Source organism: Cherax quadricarinatus, chromosome 4 (genome assembly GCF_038502225.1).
Source record: "Cherax quadricarinatus isolate ZL_2023a chromosome 4, ASM3850222v1, whole genome shotgun sequence".
NCBI classification, from domain to species: Eukaryota; Metazoa; Arthropoda; class Malacostraca; order Decapoda; family Parastacidae; genus Cherax; species Cherax quadricarinatus.
In genome coordinates, this window is record NC_091295.1 from 69,182,467 (window position 1) to 69,201,357 (window position 18,891).

The 18,891-nt window shown below is 41.0% G+C and overlaps 1 protein-coding gene across 2 annotated transcripts in view; it reads left to right on the forward strand.

Moving 5' to 3' along the window:
• sxc (O-linked N-acetylglucosamine (GlcNAc) transferase sxc) overlaps positions 1 to 18,891 on the forward strand; it is a 119,943-nt gene that overhangs the window by 61,087 nt on the left and 39,965 nt on the right. For both annotated transcript variants that reach the window (XM_070097275.1, XM_070097280.1), the window contains exons 7-11: positions 8,914 to 9,003; positions 12,894 to 12,999; positions 14,631 to 14,726; positions 15,159 to 15,334; positions 18,211 to 18,364. In XM_070097275.1, coding sequence (XP_069953376.1) covers positions 8,914 to 9,003; positions 12,894 to 12,999; positions 14,631 to 14,726; positions 15,159 to 15,334; positions 18,211 to 18,364 — 622 coding nt within the window. The remainder of the gene's footprint in view (positions 1 to 8,913; positions 9,004 to 12,893; positions 13,000 to 14,630; positions 14,727 to 15,158; positions 15,335 to 18,210; positions 18,365 to 18,891) is intronic.

Sequence of the window (18,891 nt, forward strand, 5' to 3'; positions counted from 1 at the left end):
GATTGCCTGGGGATGTCCCACTCCCTCTCCGGTATCCCGGAGAGTGGCTTTGGGTGTCTTTCAGGCGACGGGTGTATCTCTGGAAGCCACCTTTCGGATTCCGGGAGTGGTGGCCGAAGGAGGTGGTGGATATCCGGCCGCCCTCTCTTTTGTCCACCGAGGTAGCTCGGCAGATGTGAGGTTGCTATCCCAGATTGCTGGTTTACTGGCATGAAGGGTAGGGTATGGCATGGGTTCCATGCTGCATCTGCGCTACTAGCGGTGCTGAGGTCCTCTTGGGCGCAGAGGGAGATTTCCGGCCCTTTCATTCCTCCTGGGAACTATTCCTCCCCGCTCCCCCCCCCCCTTTTTATTTTTTATTTTTATTTTATTTTCTCCTTTCTTTTATTTTCTTAAAAATAAAAAGCAAAGGAGTAACCTAACCATGGAGAACCCAGTCCATGAACCCACTACCCCCGGGCCCCTTCTTGATACTGCACCCCATTCTGACCCTGCCTTGTTTTTTGACCACTCTTCAGACACTCCTGATGCCCCTGTACCTCTTGCTGGTGCTGTTTCCTCACCCACTTCAGGTACCGGGGCTTCAACTGACTCCTATGATTTGTCTGACCTCCGCTCTCCTTTGACTATGCTTCCGGCCTCTCCCTCTACGGTACAGCAATTTTCGAATCGCCAGCCCATATCACGACGGACCAACTCTGGTCCTACTCCTAAACGCCAACGACAATCTCCTGATGATGTTCCTTCGTTACCTTCCCATTCTACTCGGAAAAGACCGACACGTCATGCACTCCCTCTCCACGCTCAGTTTCGGACCACACAATGGACTAAATTCTTTACTTAAATACCGACTTTTTCTTCTGCCTATCTTTCTGACCATAGTATTGGCAAAGTGCTCCTGCGCCATGTTGGTAGAGATATTTCATTTCATGCTCTCAAGAGCGGTACGCGCATCGTCACTGTCCAGAATGCTACCCAAGCTCATGATCTTTCTCTCCTTTCTCATATCGATACTACTACTATCACTATTGAAAAACATCTTTCTCTCAATTCTTGTAGTGGTACTGTCATTCTGCCCCATACCATAGTCCAACAGAATTTCCAGTCATGTGGCAATGACATTCTTGAACAGCTGGAACTCCAGGATCTCCCAATCCTCAAAGTAGACACTTAGGTCCTTCCTCCCCGCGGGTGGAGACGATACCCTTGCAATGTGGCTCGATTAACTTTCGACAGCCGTGAGCTCCCGTCCTCTGTTTGTCGCGGGACATCAGTTACAAGTTCGAAAGGTGATCCCTACACCGCAACAGTGTAGGAATTGCTGGCGTTTTGGTCACCCAGCGAAATATTGCAGATCTATAGCCAAATGCCCAGTCTGTGGTGCCGACGACCATTCTAATACATCTTGCAGTCAACCTCCCTCCTGCCTTAATTGTAATGAGGCTCACCCTTCGTACTCTCGCCGTTGCCAGGTCTACTTAAATGAGCATGAAATCCATTGCCTCAAAGAGGCAGGTCTCCCTTATGCTATGGCAGTTACTCATCTCCGCCTCCAAGGGAGACTGCCCCGTGTTTCTTATTCTTGCGTTTCAAAACGTCCCCCCACTTCTGGGGTCCCATCTTCTGCAGCCTCCTCTGTTGTTATCCCTCCCATAGCCACTCCGGTATCTAATTCTTTTGCTGTCCTTGGCTCTGATGTCCCGACTACAACTTAGTCTGTTCTCACATCTTCACGTCCTTCCTCACAAGCGCCGGTATCGACAAGACCTCGTACGACACCATATACCAATCGCCCCTCTACTTCTCAGAAGTCCAAAAAATCCCCATTGCTCAAATCTTCTTTGCTCCCTACTTCCCTTCTTCCACCTCCGCATTTTACCTTTCCAGTCTCTGCCCAGTTCTTCCCCTCTCTCTGGCTCTATTACAAGTGTGGAGGTTCACCCTCCTCCTCGTACTATGCCTTCCACCCCCGTCCCCTCCTAAGTTTCTCCATCTTCTGCCACCTCCCAGGTTTCTGCCTCTTCTGTCCCCTCCCACACTTCTTCTCCAGTCCCCTACACTCTTTTGTCCCCCTCTACTTTGGTACAGTCCATTACTGTCCCAATCTTTACTCACCCTCCTTCTACCTCCAATATTGTCTCCCATACATCTTTGAATTCAGAAACACTCAAAGCCATTTCAGAATATATTGCAGAGACTAAACCTTCAATGGACACTGATCCACCTCCTGTTCCTTCTCTTCCCTCCCCTCCATCTCTACAACTCCATTCTTCGCAACGCTCCGTTCCTTCGCTGCTTGAACGTCTTCCGATGCCACCGCACGTTGACTTTTCTAACCCCTCTAGTCCGTAGGTGCCCTTCCCTACAGATTCCTGGTATTTTCTTCATTGCCAATCATGGCCTATTTACAGTGGAATATCCGCGGCCTCAGGGGTAATCGGGGTGAGCTTCAGATGTTGCTTTCCAGGTTTTCCCCTGTTGGTGCTTGCTTACAAGAACCAAAATTACACTCCGCTGTTTTCCAACCTATCTCAGGCTATAATTTATTGTATTCTTCGGATCCTTTCTCAGATGGGACCTTTAATGAAAGTGCTCTTCTACACAATGATATTCCGTACTGTCAACTATTTGTCCATACCTCGCTGCATTACACTGCAGCCCGTATCCACTTGAATAAGTGGTTTACAATATGTTCTTTATATCTCTCTCCTCAAGCATTTTCTATCCGAGAATTTACCTTTCTTGTTTCATCTTTACCACCACCACCACTTCTGTTACTTGGTGATTTTAATGCCCACCATTTCCTCTGGGGGGGGGGGGTCTCATTGTGACTCACGTGGCATCCTGTTGGAGGCTTTTCTCGCCTCTCACCCCCTCCAAGTTTTAAATACGGGTACTCCCACCCATTTTGATCCTTGTACTCATACTCTCTCTTGCATCGATCTATCAGTCTGCTCTTCCTCCACTGCACTAGACTTCACCTGGTCTGTTCTACTGGACTTACATGACAGCGACCATTTTCCAATCATTCTTACTTCTTCATGTTCACCACTTTTCCGTAGCCCTCGCTGGCAATTTGATCGTGCAAATTGGGACCTTTACTCGCAACTCACTGCTTTTAGTGAGGTTCCTTCTTCATCCTCCCTTGATGAGCTCCTACACCTCTTCTTGACGTCAGTTTTCACTGCAGCTTCTCATTCTGTACCCCAAACTTCAGGCAGGCATTCTCAGAAGTACGTGCCTTGGTGGTCTCCTGCTTGTGCTCATGAAGTACGTTTAAAACGCGCTGCATGGGGCAGGTACCAGTACAGTAGAACCGATGAGAGACTTCTAGATTTTAAGCAGAAGCGTGCGATCGCTCGCCGTGTCATCCGTGACGCTAAACGCACTTGCTGGCGAGATTGTTTCCACCATCACCTCTGCTTCCTCTATGAGTGCAGTCTGGAAAAAAGTGAGGAAATTGAGTGGTAAATTCTCTCCTGACCCGGCTCCTGTTCTACGGGTCACCGGTATTGATGTAGCAAACCCTCTTGACATTGCCATTGAAATTGGCACTCATCTGCTCCGTATTTCCTGGGGGCCCCATCTATGCCCCTCGTTTCTTTCCTCAAAGTCTGCCAGAGAGTTAGTACCCTTGGACTTTTCTTCTCTCAGAGAAGAACAGTATAATGTGCCTTTTACACTTCAGGAACTGGAGGTAACGCTCTCAGCTTGCCGATCATCAGCAGCTGGGCCTGACGACATTCATATTCGTATGTTACAACATTTACATCAGTCAGCCCTTGTCGTCCTCTTACACCTCTTCAATCTTATTTGGGCACAAGGAGTTCTTCCCCAGCTGTGGAAATCTGCCATTGTTCTCCCTTTCCGCAAGCCAGGTACTACGGGACATGATGCCTCCCACTATCGTCCCATCGCTCTTACTAGTGCAGTTTGCAAAAGTGATGGAACGTCTGGTAAATCGACGTTTAATGTGGTGTTTAGAGACACACAATAGTCTCTCCACTAGTCAATATGGCTTTCATAAGGGCCGTTCTACCATAGACCCCTTACTCCGCTTGGATACGTATGTTCGTAATGCCTTTGCGAATAATCACTCAGTTATTGCCATATTTTTTGACCTTGAGAAGGCATATGACACAACTTGGAGGTATAATATTTTGGCCCAAGCCCACTCCTTAGGCCTCCCAGGCAATCTACCATCCTTCCTTAAGAACTTTTTAACTGACAGACATTTCCGTGTTCGAGTCAATAATTTGCTTTCCCCGGACTTCGTCCAAGCTGAAGGTGTCCCTCAGGGATGTGTTCTGAGCACAACACTTTTTCTCCTTGCTATAAATGATTTGGCCTCTGTTCTTCCACCCAATATTTGGTCATCACTCTGTTGATGACTGCTATTGCTTGTGCAGGCGCTGACTGTCATCTTATTACAGTTTCTCTCCAGCATGCGGTTGACCATGTTTCCAATTGGGCCACCACGCATGGGTTTAAATTTTCCAGTACCAAAACTCGCCAAATTACTTTCACTAGACGCTCTGTCATCTCCGATCATCCTTTGTACCTCTATGGCTCCCATATCCCCGAACGTGATAGTCAGATTTCTTGGCCTTCTCTTTGACTGTAGGTTATCCTGGAAACTTCGCATTACCTCTCTGAAGGCAACTTGTCACAGCCGGCTGAACCTTCTTAAAACCCTTGCTCATCTTTCCTGGGGATCTGATCGTCAAACTCTGCTTCGCCCTCATTTTATTGAAACTCGATTATGGTGACCAGATTTATTCAGCGGCCTCTCCTGCTACTCTCTTTAGCCTTAACCCCATCCATCACCAAGGATTACGTTTATGCCTTGGTGCTTTTTGTTCTTCCCCTGTTGAGAGCCTCTATGCAGAAGCGAATGTTCCATCCTTGTCTGATCGCCGTGATGCCCATTGCCTTTGCTACTATGTACGCTTTCACGATCTCCGCAATCCTTCCATTTATAGAATGGTCACCGATATTAGTAGACATTCTTTATTTGTTTGCCTCCCCTGTTTGCTCCGTCCCTTTTCTCTTTGCCTACATTCGCTCTTGTCTTCCCTTCAGTTACCACCTTTATATGTTCATGTAGCATCTCACTTTTCCCTACCTCCCCTGGGAGGTTCCAGCTGTTTGGATCTGTTCTTTCTCACTCCCTTGCTCGAAAGCCCAACTGCCTACCGTGGCTTCCCGCTCTCTTTTTCTTGATCACTTCCACTCTCATTCTCATGCCATCGCTGTGCACACAGATGGCTCTAAGTCTTCAGATGGTGTCGGATTCGCAGCAGTGTTTCCGGAGAGCGTCGTGCGAGGGCATTTACTATCTTCGGCTAGCATTTTTACTGCAGAATTGTATGCCATTCTTGCAGCACTTACTCGTATCGCATCTATGCCTGTGTCATCATTTGTGGTAGTCTCAGACTCCCTTAGTGCTCTACAGGCTATACGAAAATTTGATACACCTCACCCCCTAGTTCTCCGTATCCAACTTTGGCTACGCCGTATCTCTATCAAGCATAAAGATATTGTTTTTTGTTGGGTCCCTGGTCATGTCGACATACAGGGCAATGAACAGGCAGACACTGCTGCGCGGTCAGCAGTACATGACCTACCAATTTCATATAGAGGTGTTCCATTTCTGGACTATTTTGCTGTAATAGCTACCCACCTTCACACCTGTTGGCAACAACGTTGGTCAACTCTGCTCTGTAACAAACTTCATTCTATTAAACCGAGCATAGGTTACTGGCCGTCTTCTTGTCATCAGTGCCGAGGTTGGGAGACTACTCTCTCCCGGCTTCGCATTGGCCACACTCATCTTACTCATTAGTATCTCATGGAGAGGCGCCCTGTTCCTCTCTGTGAGCAGTGTCAAGTTCCAGTATCGATTAGCCACATTCTGTTAGACTGCCCTCTATCAACGAGCACGCAGAATTTACCTCCAACGTTGTCTCCGCTCTACTACTCTCTCTTTACCTTCCCTTCTTGCTGATGGACCCTCCTTTAATCCTGACTCTCTCATTGACTTCTTGACAACAACTGATTTACTCCACAAACTCTGATACCTTTCGCACTCCCCTCAGCCGTTTCTACCTCAATCTCTTGCTGCCCTCTACCCTTACACCATCCACTGCCCCGCTGTTCTCCGTAACCTATTACTCGTCCATCTCTTTTTTGCCACCTGATACCCTCGCTTCCTTCCTGCCCTGCAGCGCTGTATAGCCCTTGTGGCTTAGCGCTTCTTTTTGATTATAATAATAATAATGCACCCTTCTGACGAAACTGATTGATTGTGTTACAGTGAAAGGGTTTTCTTCTTTATCTGCTCGCCCTACCTCAGTGGGAGACTGCCGAAGTATTAAAAAAAAAAAAAGAAGCCTAAAATAGATTAACAGATATGAGATGAGAGATGTGCAAGAAAGATTTTAATATGGCTACTTCGTGTACTGGATAAAAAAAATGGTTGATATTACACTGTCCACATAAATAAGAAAAATATTGCTTTTTTCTGAAATGGCAGAGAATCTTTTTCTGAAAGTAATGACATCAAAAATATGAAATATTATGAAAACTTATGGAATTATGCAGGAGCAAAGTTAATGGTCTGGGTGCAGTTTATGCATAGGTGATTTTTTCCCTATTTCCATTGCTTCACTTGACCCAACTCTTAGCTATTTTGCTCGAGTGCTTTCCTTTCTATCGGTCGAGCACAAGAAACTGCCCATTCAACTATCAGACCTACCCTATACAGTGCACAGAAATTGATACTTTTTTAATTTTTACACAAAACATTTCAATTTTAAAATAGTCCAAAATAAATGCTGTAGGCATTCCAGGCACTGAAACATTTCCTCTGATCATTAAGCATGTCCCTAGGTCTCTTTCCTATATTACACTTGCCTTCCATTTTGAATTCATCACCACAAAAAAAATTCAAGGTTTACCCAAATTCTCAGATAAAATATGACCAGGAAATATTGGTCATGGATTATGGCATCCGTTAATTGAATCAGACCTATTAAAAAACCTATAAAACAGATTGGTGGTGTGGGGGGGGGGTACCTGTCCTGGGGAAAATTGGCAAATATCAAATACTTCTGCTAATTCGAGCCCAGTTTCAAGGTACTTCTGTTCCTGAAACCTATCCAAATCATCCCTATTTCAATACTATATTTTCTATTTCTGTCAGATGATACCAAGAAACAGCCGGTAAAACCATAAAAACTATCCTAAAAAAAAACACCTCAAAGTTGCTGTTTTAAACCAAATGTGTGGTCTGAGTTTTGCTTTTCTCATCATGCACTGTGTGGGGCAGGATTTTTTTATATATTGTGCACACTCGCTGCATAGACCTATTCTCTTGTATCTAGGCAAGGAAAATTACTACTTAGAGCTCATCTGAGGGAGTTGTGCTCAGAACATTGATCTACATGAGGGATCCCTGGCATCAATAATATAAATGTATGTGACAGCCACTGAAAGGGTTAAATTGAAAATGATTTTAGTCACTATAAGTGAGAGCATAGGATGGGGGTTGCAGCTATGTAATTGCAACTAAAGCTGATGAAAGTAGACTGCAGGAATGGTTGAGTAAATGGTTACTGCAGTTTAACCCAAGCAAAAGCATTGTTATGAAGTTGGGGGGGGGGAAAGTGAAAGGTGATAAGAGAGTACAGTGAGAGGATGGATCTTGCAGAAACAGTTAAAGAAAAGAGCTTTGAATTTCCATTACTTCATATCTGCCTCAAAAACAGGATAACAAAAGAGCACAGACTGTGCTCACAAACAGTGGCATTTGGGAGTCCATTTTTAATATGCAACCCAAATATCACCTTGTACAACATATATTTAAACTCGAGCAAAAAAAGATAAGATTTGCAACAAACCTAGTTTCTGAGTTGAGAATGAGCTGTGATGACAGAATAGGAGTGGAAGAGTTCATGACATGCAAAGCATTAAGGCATAGACAGGATAGACAGTGGAAGGATTGTAATGAGGGATATCTGAAAACACTTGAACATAGAGAGGTAAAGAATCAGAATCAGTGACGACGTGAATGAAAGTTCTCTTTGTTAAGTTATTTTACCATAGTCATTTATCAGTACTTAACTGCATAATTTATATTGCCATGTTCAGTAGCCTTTCACTGAATTTTGCTGTTTGGGACTGTTTTATGACTGGATTTTTTAGTCTTTCCTCTATGCATATGCAAATTCAAAGTATATATTCCAGAATTGAGAGGCTTCATATAACTCGATTACATATTCATGAACTGTAGGACGAAAGTCATACAATGCATGAAGCACATGAAAAATGTCTCCAGTGCCAATAAATTGGGTCACCAGTTTCCCCACTGTCTTGCTAAATGACATTTAGACCAAGAACATTACCACCCACTGTTGTCTTGTAGCAAACTGATATGTCAGTTGAAGAAATAAATCCCAGGTGGTGTTTGAACCTATGACAAGTGAGCCCTAAACCTCACAGACCAGTGATTGGTTTGCAATCATGTTATGACAGTTTCTAGAGTCAGTTGAAGAAAGCAAATGTAAGGTAGGAAAGACTGCAGTGCTACATAATTCAGGCAATGTATTCACTTAGTAAATGGAAGGGCTTACTACAGATCCCAGATAAAAGTTATTTTTCTCTAATAAATCATTCATGTGGCATGTTTAATATTTAGTGGTGATAATGTTAACCATCATATTTGGTATGTAGTAAGCTATACTGGTCAAGTTGTGCTGCTGTAACAATGCATTCCTCTGGATATGTTTTATAATAATTTCTGTTAGCAAGTGTTATTTTTTGGGAGTGACAATTAAACTAAGAGTAGATATCTACTACAGTATTTGTTAATTTTTATATGTTTTTTTAATTTTTACTACTTATATGTTGCAGGGCTGTTGCTGCTTATCTCCGAGCACTCAACCTTTCTCCAAATCATGCAGTTGTCCATGGAAATTTGGCTTGTGTATACTATGAGCAAGGGTTAGTATTAATAAACTAATTTTTGAGTATTTGCTGGATTTGTCATTAAGAAAAGCAAAAATTTATTAAAATTGCTATTTATTAATAATACTGTATATAAATAACATTTATGAAGGGCTGAACTTGATTCCTGGACTCGGAAGGAGGGGTGTTAATGTTGCAATTTTATAACTGTAGTGTAAGCATGCCTCTGGCAAGACAGTGATGGAGTGAATGATGAAAGTTTTTTTTCTTTTTTGGGCCACCCTGCCTTGGTGGGAAACAGCCGATGTGTTAATAAGTAAATAAATGAAAATAACGACTTTAGGTTATATTGTGTAGAAACACAAATTAGTATTATCATTAACCCCTTCAGGGTCCCCAGGCCCTCTCCCAGACTTGTTCTCAGGGTTGCCCAAATTTCAAAAAAAAAAAATGTATAATTTTTCTTATGGAAAGATCGAGAATCTTTTCCCGATCATAATGACACCAAAAGTATGAAATATGATGGAAAACTTACAGAATTATGCTCTCGCGAAGTTAGCGGTCTTGACAATGCTTACACATTGGCGATTTTGCCAACTTTAAGCCCTATTTTTGGCCAATTCCAGTGTACTAGTCGACAAAAAACATGAATATTTCGCTAGAACTCCATTTTTTCTATCGAATGGTTGCAAGAAACCACTCATTTATGAAATTCAACTATCCAGTACAGTGGTCAGAATTTAGCAATTTTGCCAGTTTCACACAAATTTCAAAAGATGCCAATTTCCGAATAGGGTCCAGAATAAACAAGAAAGACATTCCTGGCACTAAAATGACATTCCCTCTGTTCATTAGTCACGTCCCCATGCCCCTCTTACATTCTTTTGCTTTCCACTTTGAATTTTTATTCTCACAAAAAATAGAAGATTTACTGTTATGCAGACTACTGCATTAGTGTAGAAATGGTATAAACAATATCAGCGCACTTGTGAAAGAATATTAGACTCGCCAGTTGACGTGTATTGGACGCTTAGCATGATTTGTTTACGTTTGAACTTTGGTAAAAATCGAACATTTCTGCTACTTTGAGCTCAATTTCAAGGTACTTTTCATTGTAAAACCAGTCAAAATCATCTCAATTTCTGTAATATGTCTTCTATTCTATAAAAGGAGACCAGGAAAACTAGAATACAACAATAAATACCATACGAAAATACAGTGCAAAATCACTGTTTTAATCCAAAAACACTGTCAGTTTTTTTTCTCATTACGCACTGTGTGCTGCAGGATTTTTTTTTATACCGTGCACACTGACCACATAGACCCATTCTTTTATATGTAGGCCTACTAGCTTTCTCTCACTAGATTTGAGGGCACTAGAATTTATACGTGCTAGTGCGTCAAAAACCCTGGTGCATAAGCCGTACTAGTACGTCAGAAACCCTAAAAGGGTTAAGTCTTAACATCTATAAAAAATAGTGATGGGTAATTATTTTTTACATTGATTGACACAAGAGCCTCCTTGCAAGAGTTGTATGTACATTATAATTTCACCATTTTTGTTGTTCAAGTTTTCTAGTACAGTGGAACATCAAAAATCGAACTTAATCCGTTCCAGGAGCTAGGTCTAAATTCGAAAAGCCTGAAATTCGAAGCAATATTTCCCATAAGAAATAATGGAAATACAATTAATCCATTCCAGAAACCCAAAAATATTCACACAAAAAATACATTTTATAGAGATTAATTATAGTTTTACATACAACAAATACTATAGTTTTTAATTATGTATAGTAATACATATAAAATAACATTTTTACTTACCTTTATTGAAGATTGGTGATGGCATCTGGAAGATAGGGAGGAGGAGAGAGGGAGTTCAGGTTAGTGTATGGAAGGAGAATCCCCTTCTATGAGGACTTCAGGTAAAGCCCTCTCTGGGGTTACTTCCCTTATGTCTTTTAATGCCACTAGGATCAGCTTGAGTCACTGGACCCGTCTCACAAAATAACTGCCCACAGTCCTCTGTTTTTGGCGCCTCTTTAACATTTCCCTAAAATGGGACGTGGTTCTGTCACTGAACTTGTTGCAAAGATGGCTTGTTTCAGCTTGCTCAGGGTGGTACTTCTGCACAAGCATTTGGACATCATTCCACTTGGCACAAATCTCCTTAATCTTTGAAGAAGGCACCTCATCCACTCCTTATATTAACACCTTTCGCAACATCAGCTTCCTTGATTTGTTCTTTCTTTGACAGGATAGAACCGATGGTCGACTTGTTTTTCCCATACATCCTGGCAAGCTCAACAAGTCTCGCACCACTCTCATGCTTCTGTATTATTTCCTTCTTCACATCTATGGTGTTTCTCACTTTCTTTACTACAGGGGTACCACTAGCAAGTTTCTTTGGGCCCATGGCAGCTTATTTCAGTCCCACAAGCACTAAACACAACGAAATAATCGTAAAATGCGTTAATGAGAGCGCAGGTTAGTGTTCACTCAAGCATAAACAAAGCTAGACTACTCACGGCGCCTGGGTGGGGACGCGGACAGAGCGGGCCGGCAGACAGGTCCCTTACCTGGCGGTCTGAAAATAGGGGCGCGTTCGATAATAGGGACACAGTTTGTGCGAAAAATTAGTCCTATTTTCGAAACGTTCGATATGTGATACGTTCAATTTTTGAGGTTTCACTGTACAGCACAGTGGTCCCTCGTTTTTCGTAGTTAATCCGTTCCTGGAGTTGCTACTATTATCGAAATCTACGATTTGCGAATCAATTTTCCCCATAAGAAATAATGTAAATACAATTAATTCGTTCCTGACACCCAGAAGTATTAAAACAAAAAAAATTTTTTACATGAAATATAGATGTAGTACATAAACAATACAATGGGAAATGATGAATGAAACATTAACAGCATAACACTTACCTTTATTGGAGATTCTTTTTAGTGTATGGGAGACAGGAGAAGGAGAGAGATTGGATTGTTTACAGTTTGGAAGGGGAATCCCCTTGCATCAACACCTCAGGTACCAATTGCTTTTCTGGGGTTGCTTCTCTTCTCTGTTTCTTAATGCCACTAGGACCACCTTGAGAGTCACTGGAGTCCTGTCTCGCAAAATAACTGTGGAGAGAGCTCTGTTTCTGGCGTCTCTTTAACACTTCCCTAAAATGGCCCAAGACTTTGTCACTGTACATGTTGCCAACATGGCTTGCAACAACCTTGTCAGGGTGATGTTTCTCCATAAAGCTTTCCATCTTATCCCACATAGCAAAAATCGCTAATTTCTGAAGAGGGCACCTTCTTCCATCTCTCTTCCTCCTCCTCTGCAGCAAGGTTCTGAGCTGCGATCTGTTGCTGTTCTTAAATTCAATCGTATTTCTCACCTTCTTTACCACAGGCTTGGCACTAGGCGCTTTCTTTGGAGCCATGGTAGCTTATTTAGTACTTGCAAGCACTAAAATGAGTGGAATATTATGAAATATTCATAGGAGCACGTGAGGGGACCTTCGCTCGCTGGTAAACAATGCCAGACTGGCTGGGTAGGGAGGCCTCCCCGGCTCACACCGTGCATATGCGTCCCGGACGAACTACTATTTGCGAGTCAACCTATGATTAGCGAGCCCATGTTTATATGAAAATATCCCTATGATTTCCAAAATCTATGATTCCCGAGAACTACGAAAAGCGAGGGACCATTGCATTTGTATACAGGGTTTTTAGTCACATGGTGGTAGGTGGAATGATAGTCCTTCATTTTGAACGTTGTGCCATTATTAAAACGTTCCACAGGTATGTAGTCTTGGATGTGGATATAGTGATTTCCCAGCCAAGGGCATTACTTAGAACTACATCATTTCTTATACGGTGATGTCCCAAAGTATGGTAACTAGTGCACTGTTCAACTTCTCTTTCCTTTGCAGCCTCATTGACCTTGCAATTGACACTTACCGTCGTGCAATTGAGTTGCAACCCAACTTCCCAGATGCATATTGCAATTTGGCAAATGCTCTCAAGGAAAAAGGACAGGTTTGTTACAAGCAGTTAATTTGTTTGCCACTTTGTTTTGTTCTTGAGAAAGTTCTGACACCATATTAGTTATGTTCATTATATAAATTATCCAAACATAATCAGATTTTGCTAGTTACACAAAATTAAATTTTTTAAAGTAGTGCTTCAAGTTTTGCATGCATTTTTTATATAGTATACTAATACTAATACCTACCAGCCAAGTTATTAGATGGTCACTGAAATTCCTTTATAGGGAATCAGATACAAAATGGGAGTTGACAGAGTTACTTTTTGCTGATGATACTGTGCATATGGGTGATTCTAAAGAAAAGTTGCAAAGCTTAGCGGACAAGTTTGGTAGGGTGTGTAAAGGTAGAAAGTGAAAGTGAACATTGATAAGAGTAAGGTGATGAGGGTATCAAATGATTTAGATAAAGAAAAATTGGATATCACATTGGAGAGGAGTATGGCAAAAGTGAATGTTTTCAGTTATTTGGGAGTTGATGTGTCAGCGGATGAGTTTATGAAGGATGAAGTTAACCATATAATTGATGAGGGGAAAAAAAGGTGAGTGGTGCATTGAGGTATATGTGGAGGCAAAAAGCATTATCAATGGAGGCAAAGAAGGGAATGTATGAAAGTATAGTACCAACACTCTTATATGGGTGTGAAGCTTGGGTTGTAAATGCTGCAGCGAGGAGGCAGTGGAGATGTCCTGTCTAAGGGCAATGTGTGGTGTAAATATTATGCAGAGAATTCGAAGTGTGGAAATTACGAGAAGGTGTGGAGTATTAGTCAGAGGGCTGAAGAGGGGTTGTTGAGGTGGTTTGGCTTACGTGTCTTTCTAAACGTTCTTTATGGTACTAAATGTTGTACCATCTTTCTAATAGTTAATATGAACAACACAAAGGTGCCCAGATCCATCTGGTCAACAGCTTGACTCCCTCTGCCTCTGGGCTTTGTGCTCCTAGCTACCTCAGTGGTCTGCCTTCCTACTACTACTACTACCACTACTACCCATAGCCCCCCTTCCTGGACTAGTGTCCTTCCCATCAATCTGCTCTAGCCTTGCCTCCTGACTATCTCTTGCAGATATGCCAACTCTCGCAATGTGCAACACTTGGGTATCTTTATTGAGGAAATGTTTCGCCACACAGTGGCTTCATCGGTCCATACAAAGGAGAACATTGAAGAACAGGAGGAGTTTGAGGTAATCAGTCCCTCAGCCTTGAGTCGATATGGTCAGTCCATCAATCTTGAAAAGAATACAGCATATGTGCGTAGAAGTAGCTTATATACTGTAGGCAGGGGAGGTGCAGCAGTCGTAGGTGGTATCACATTTGTCCAATGTGGAAGTAGGTCATGCCCAAGGGTTAGGCAAGTGAAGAATTCCCTGTATTAAGATCCCAAGATATTGCTGTGTCATTCCTGTGACACAGCAATATCTAACGTTTCCTCAATAAAGATACCCAAGTGTTGCACATGTGTCGAATTTATCAACTTGTTGGTTCTCTGAACCATTCATCTACAACTCTAGCAATACATCCTGTTATAAGACTTTAAGAAAAATGGATCAACAGGTTTTTTGCTTTAATAAGCATAGTTTTAATAGGTTTGGCTGTATATTTATATTACTATTTTATTTTTAGGTTAATGAGGCTGAGGAATGCTATAATACAGCTCTTCGCCTCTGTCCTACTCATGCAGATTCACTTAACAACCTTGCCAATATTAAGAGGGAGCAGGTAAGAATTAAATGTACTCAAGTGAAAGATACAGGAAATAGGTTAGAAATAAAAGCCATTTGGAACAGTTTTCTTAAATTATGCACAGTATTTTACTGCACTTGAGTGTGTCATCCAGCTACTCCACCCACCCTATATCATTTAACTGTACAACAAATATCTACAGCTCATATTAACTGAAAATGAACATGTATATTGTATGTAAGTAAGAATCTAAGATTTACCTGCAATGTTAAGCATTTGTGGGACAGAAATGGTCGGTAATCCTATCAGGTTGCTGGCTCCCAGCCTGCTACCTGTTTCACATACAGTACAAACATTTTATTAATCCTTATATTGGGTTTCTCAGGAAAGTTCAGTATTAGCCATTAATAATTTACCAAATTCTTTTACCATTTCTTGTTTAATTTATAAAAGTTGCTCTTTTTGCAGGGCCACACTGAAGACGCTACCCGCCTATACCTCAAAGCTCTGGAAGTATTTCCCGAGTTTGCTGCAGCACACTCGAATCTGGCTTCCATTCTTCAACAACAGGGCAAACTTAATGAAGCTCTTATGCATTACAAGGAAGCCATACGTATCCAGCCTACTTTTGCAGATGCTTACAGGTATGTCTTAATGTATTCTTTGAATTTGACATGGATAATCTACCTGATTTTAGTATTCTATTGCTTTCTTGGGTTTGATATCTATCCATTCTTTCTCGATTTTGTTTGCCATGTTTATCCCAGGGTATTTAGTTTGTGGCTACATAGACTTTTGCTTGTCTAAAGACAGGATACCTATCATTATCTTTCCGCAGTGTTATTAATATTGGCACCAGTGTGTGTGCACTCCTTTAGTTTTACTTTAATACAAAGACCAGTTGAACAGTTTTTCTGAAATCCCCTTATAAATGGTATCTTGGTCACACTCCAACAGCTCGTCACATTCACTAAACCACAAATTTCTATCTAACACATACATGCCTGCTGCATATTCAACCCCATTATCACTTAACTCACGGAATCTTAATGACACGATTGCAAGTAAACCATACCACGGGTGGGGTTTGAACCCACGGTCAGAGAGTCTCAAAACTCCAGACTGTAGCGTTAGCTGGCCCAGTGGCTACCGCGACGGTCTGGAGTTTTGAGACTCTGACTGCGGGTTCAAACCCCACCCGTGGTATCGTTTGTTTCCCTTATCACTTAACCCTTTCATTGTCCTTCGTGTAGTTATACATTATTTAACCCTTTCAGGGTCAACAGGCCCTCTCCCAGACTTGTTCTCAGGGTCACCAAATTTAAAAAAAAAAAAATTATTATTTTTTCTTATGAAAAGATAGAGAATCTTTTCCCGATCATAATGACACCAAAAGTATGAAATTTGATGGAAAACTTACAGAATTATGCTCTCGCGAAGTTAGCGGTTACGACGATGTTTACGCATTGGCGATTTTGCCCACTTTGAGCCCTATTTTCGGCTAATTCCAGTGTACTAGTCGACAAAAATCAACTATTTTGCTAGAACTCCATTTTTTCTATCTAATGAGTACAAGAAACCACCCATTTACTGATTTCAACTATCCAATAAAGTGGTCAGAATTTAGCAATTTTGCCAATTTCACACAAATTTCAAAAGATGCCAATTTCCAAATAGGGTCCAGAATAAACAGGAAAGACATTCCTGGCACTAAAATAACATTTCCTCTGTTCATTAGTCACATCCCCAGACCCCTCTTACATTTCTTTTGCTTTCCACTTTGAATTTTTATTCTCACAAAAATAGAAGATTTACTGTTGTGCAGACTACTATATTAGTGTAGAAATGGTATAAATATCAGTGCACTTGTGAAAGAATATTAGATTCACCAGTTGACGTGTATTGGACGCTTGGCATGATTTGTTTACATTTGAACTTTGGCAAAAATCGAACATATCTGCTGCTTTGAGCTCAATTTCAAGGTACTTTTCATTGTAAAACCAATCAAAATCGTCTCAATTTCTGTAATGTGTCTTCTATTCTATAAAATAAGACCAAGAAAACTAGAATACAACCATAAATACCATACGAAAATACAGTGCAAAATCACTGTTTTAAACCGAAAACACAATCAAAGTTTTTTTTTTCTCATTACGCACTGTGTGCTGCAGGATTTTTTTTATACTGCGCACACTGACCACATAGACCCATTCTTTCATATGTAGGCCTACCAGCTTTCTCTTGCTAGATTTGAAGGCGCTAGAATTTATGCGTACTAGTACGTCAAAAACCCTGGCGCGTAAGCCGTACTAGTACGTCGGAAAAACTAAAAGGGTTAAATTTAGTAATTTATACAGGAGAAGGGGTTATTAGCCCCTTGCTCCCGACATTTTAGTTGCCTCTTACAACACACATGGCTTACGGAGGAAGAATTCTGTTCCACTACCCCATGGAGATAAGAGGAAATAAACAAGAACAAGAACTAGAAAGAAAATAGAAGAAAACTCAGAGGGGTGTGTACATAAATACTTGTACATGTATGTGTGTAGTGTGACCTAAGTATAAGTAGAAGTAGCAAAACATGCCTGCAATCTTGCATATTTACGAGACAGACAAAAGACACCAGCAATCCTACCATCATGTAAAACAATTACAGGTTTCCGTTTTACACTCGGCAGGATGGTAGTACCTTCCTTGGGCGGTTGCTGTCTTCCAACCTACTACCTATAAGATCTGCATGTGTTTGGTTAAAAATGGCAACTTTGAAGGGCTTTTCTGGTTCTATTTACTGTTTAATATCATTTGTGTAAAATTAGTGAAGTTAACAATTTCTTTGCAATTTATAGAATAGTTCTGGTAATTGAATGGGCATTTTCTTGTGCTTAATTGATAGAATGGGAGACATAATAACAATATAACTAAGAAACTAAGAATTTGAACAATCTGAGCAGTGGAATGTCTGAAATCCCTGACAACTCTCACTTGTAGATCTACGTTTGCACGCATAGCGCTCCGAACATAGATCCACGTTTTTTTTTTTTTTTACATTGTTTCTTATGGAGAAAATTAAGGTTGGAGCGCTACGCGCACAAACGTAGATCTACGTTTGGACAGTTTAAGGGTTAAGACCACATCTCCCCAAGACTAGCAGTGCTTTCTCTTGTAAGCTCACGAAAAAGCATTAAAAACTCTGGGACGTTATTCCCATCTAACACTGGTTCATATTAAAAATAAGTTGATTGCATTTTCTTCAAACTTTAATTGGGGATTCTTTGGAGAAATTTCTTTACAGCTTTTAACACTACCACCTATTCCATACATTTGCAACACTTATCACTTTGCTTCCCTGTCCATCCTGTCATATGCTTTGTTTTTTTTTTTGTTTTTTTTTTTTTTTTTAAAAAACCATGAATACAAGCAATAGGTTCTTCTCTTTAACTTCTTTGTTTTGTATTAATCACTTGTATACTTTAAATGATATTTTTGTGTTGCAAATAATTTTTACTACATTTTTTCACAGTAATATGGGCAACACGCTTAAAGAAATGCAGGATATCCAAGGAGCCCTTCAGTGTTATACACGTGCAATCCAAATCAACCCTGCCTTTGCTGATGCTCATTCCAACTTAGCCTCCATCCACAAAGACTCTGGTAATATACCAGAGGCTATACAGGTAAGTAACAGAAGAATGCACATGTTACATAATTTAGATTTGAAAGCTGTAGTAGAATATTTAGGGTGGAAAGAGTAACCTTTAATCACTGAACATTTACGAATGTGTATAACCAGCATGTTAAATTGCTTTTGCATAAAATATAATACTGTCTATACAGTGGACCCTCCCTTTTCATTGTTAATTCGTTCCAGAGAGTCCAGTGAAATGTTAAATCGGCCAAAACTGTAACCATTTTCCCCATGAGAAATAATGTAAATCCAATTAATCCATTCCAGCCACCCAGAATTATTAACTAAAAAAAAATTTTTTTTATACATTAAATATAGATTTACATACAGAAAAGAATGAGACATTAAGTACTAGTGTAAAACAATAGTGTGATAACATAACACTCATTTTTATTGACGACTCTTGGTGTATGGTAGACAGGGGAGAGGGAGAAATCACTATTGTTGGGAAGGGGAATCCCCTTCCATAAAGTCTTCAGGTACCAAGTGCTTATCTGGGGTTACTGCCCTTCTTTG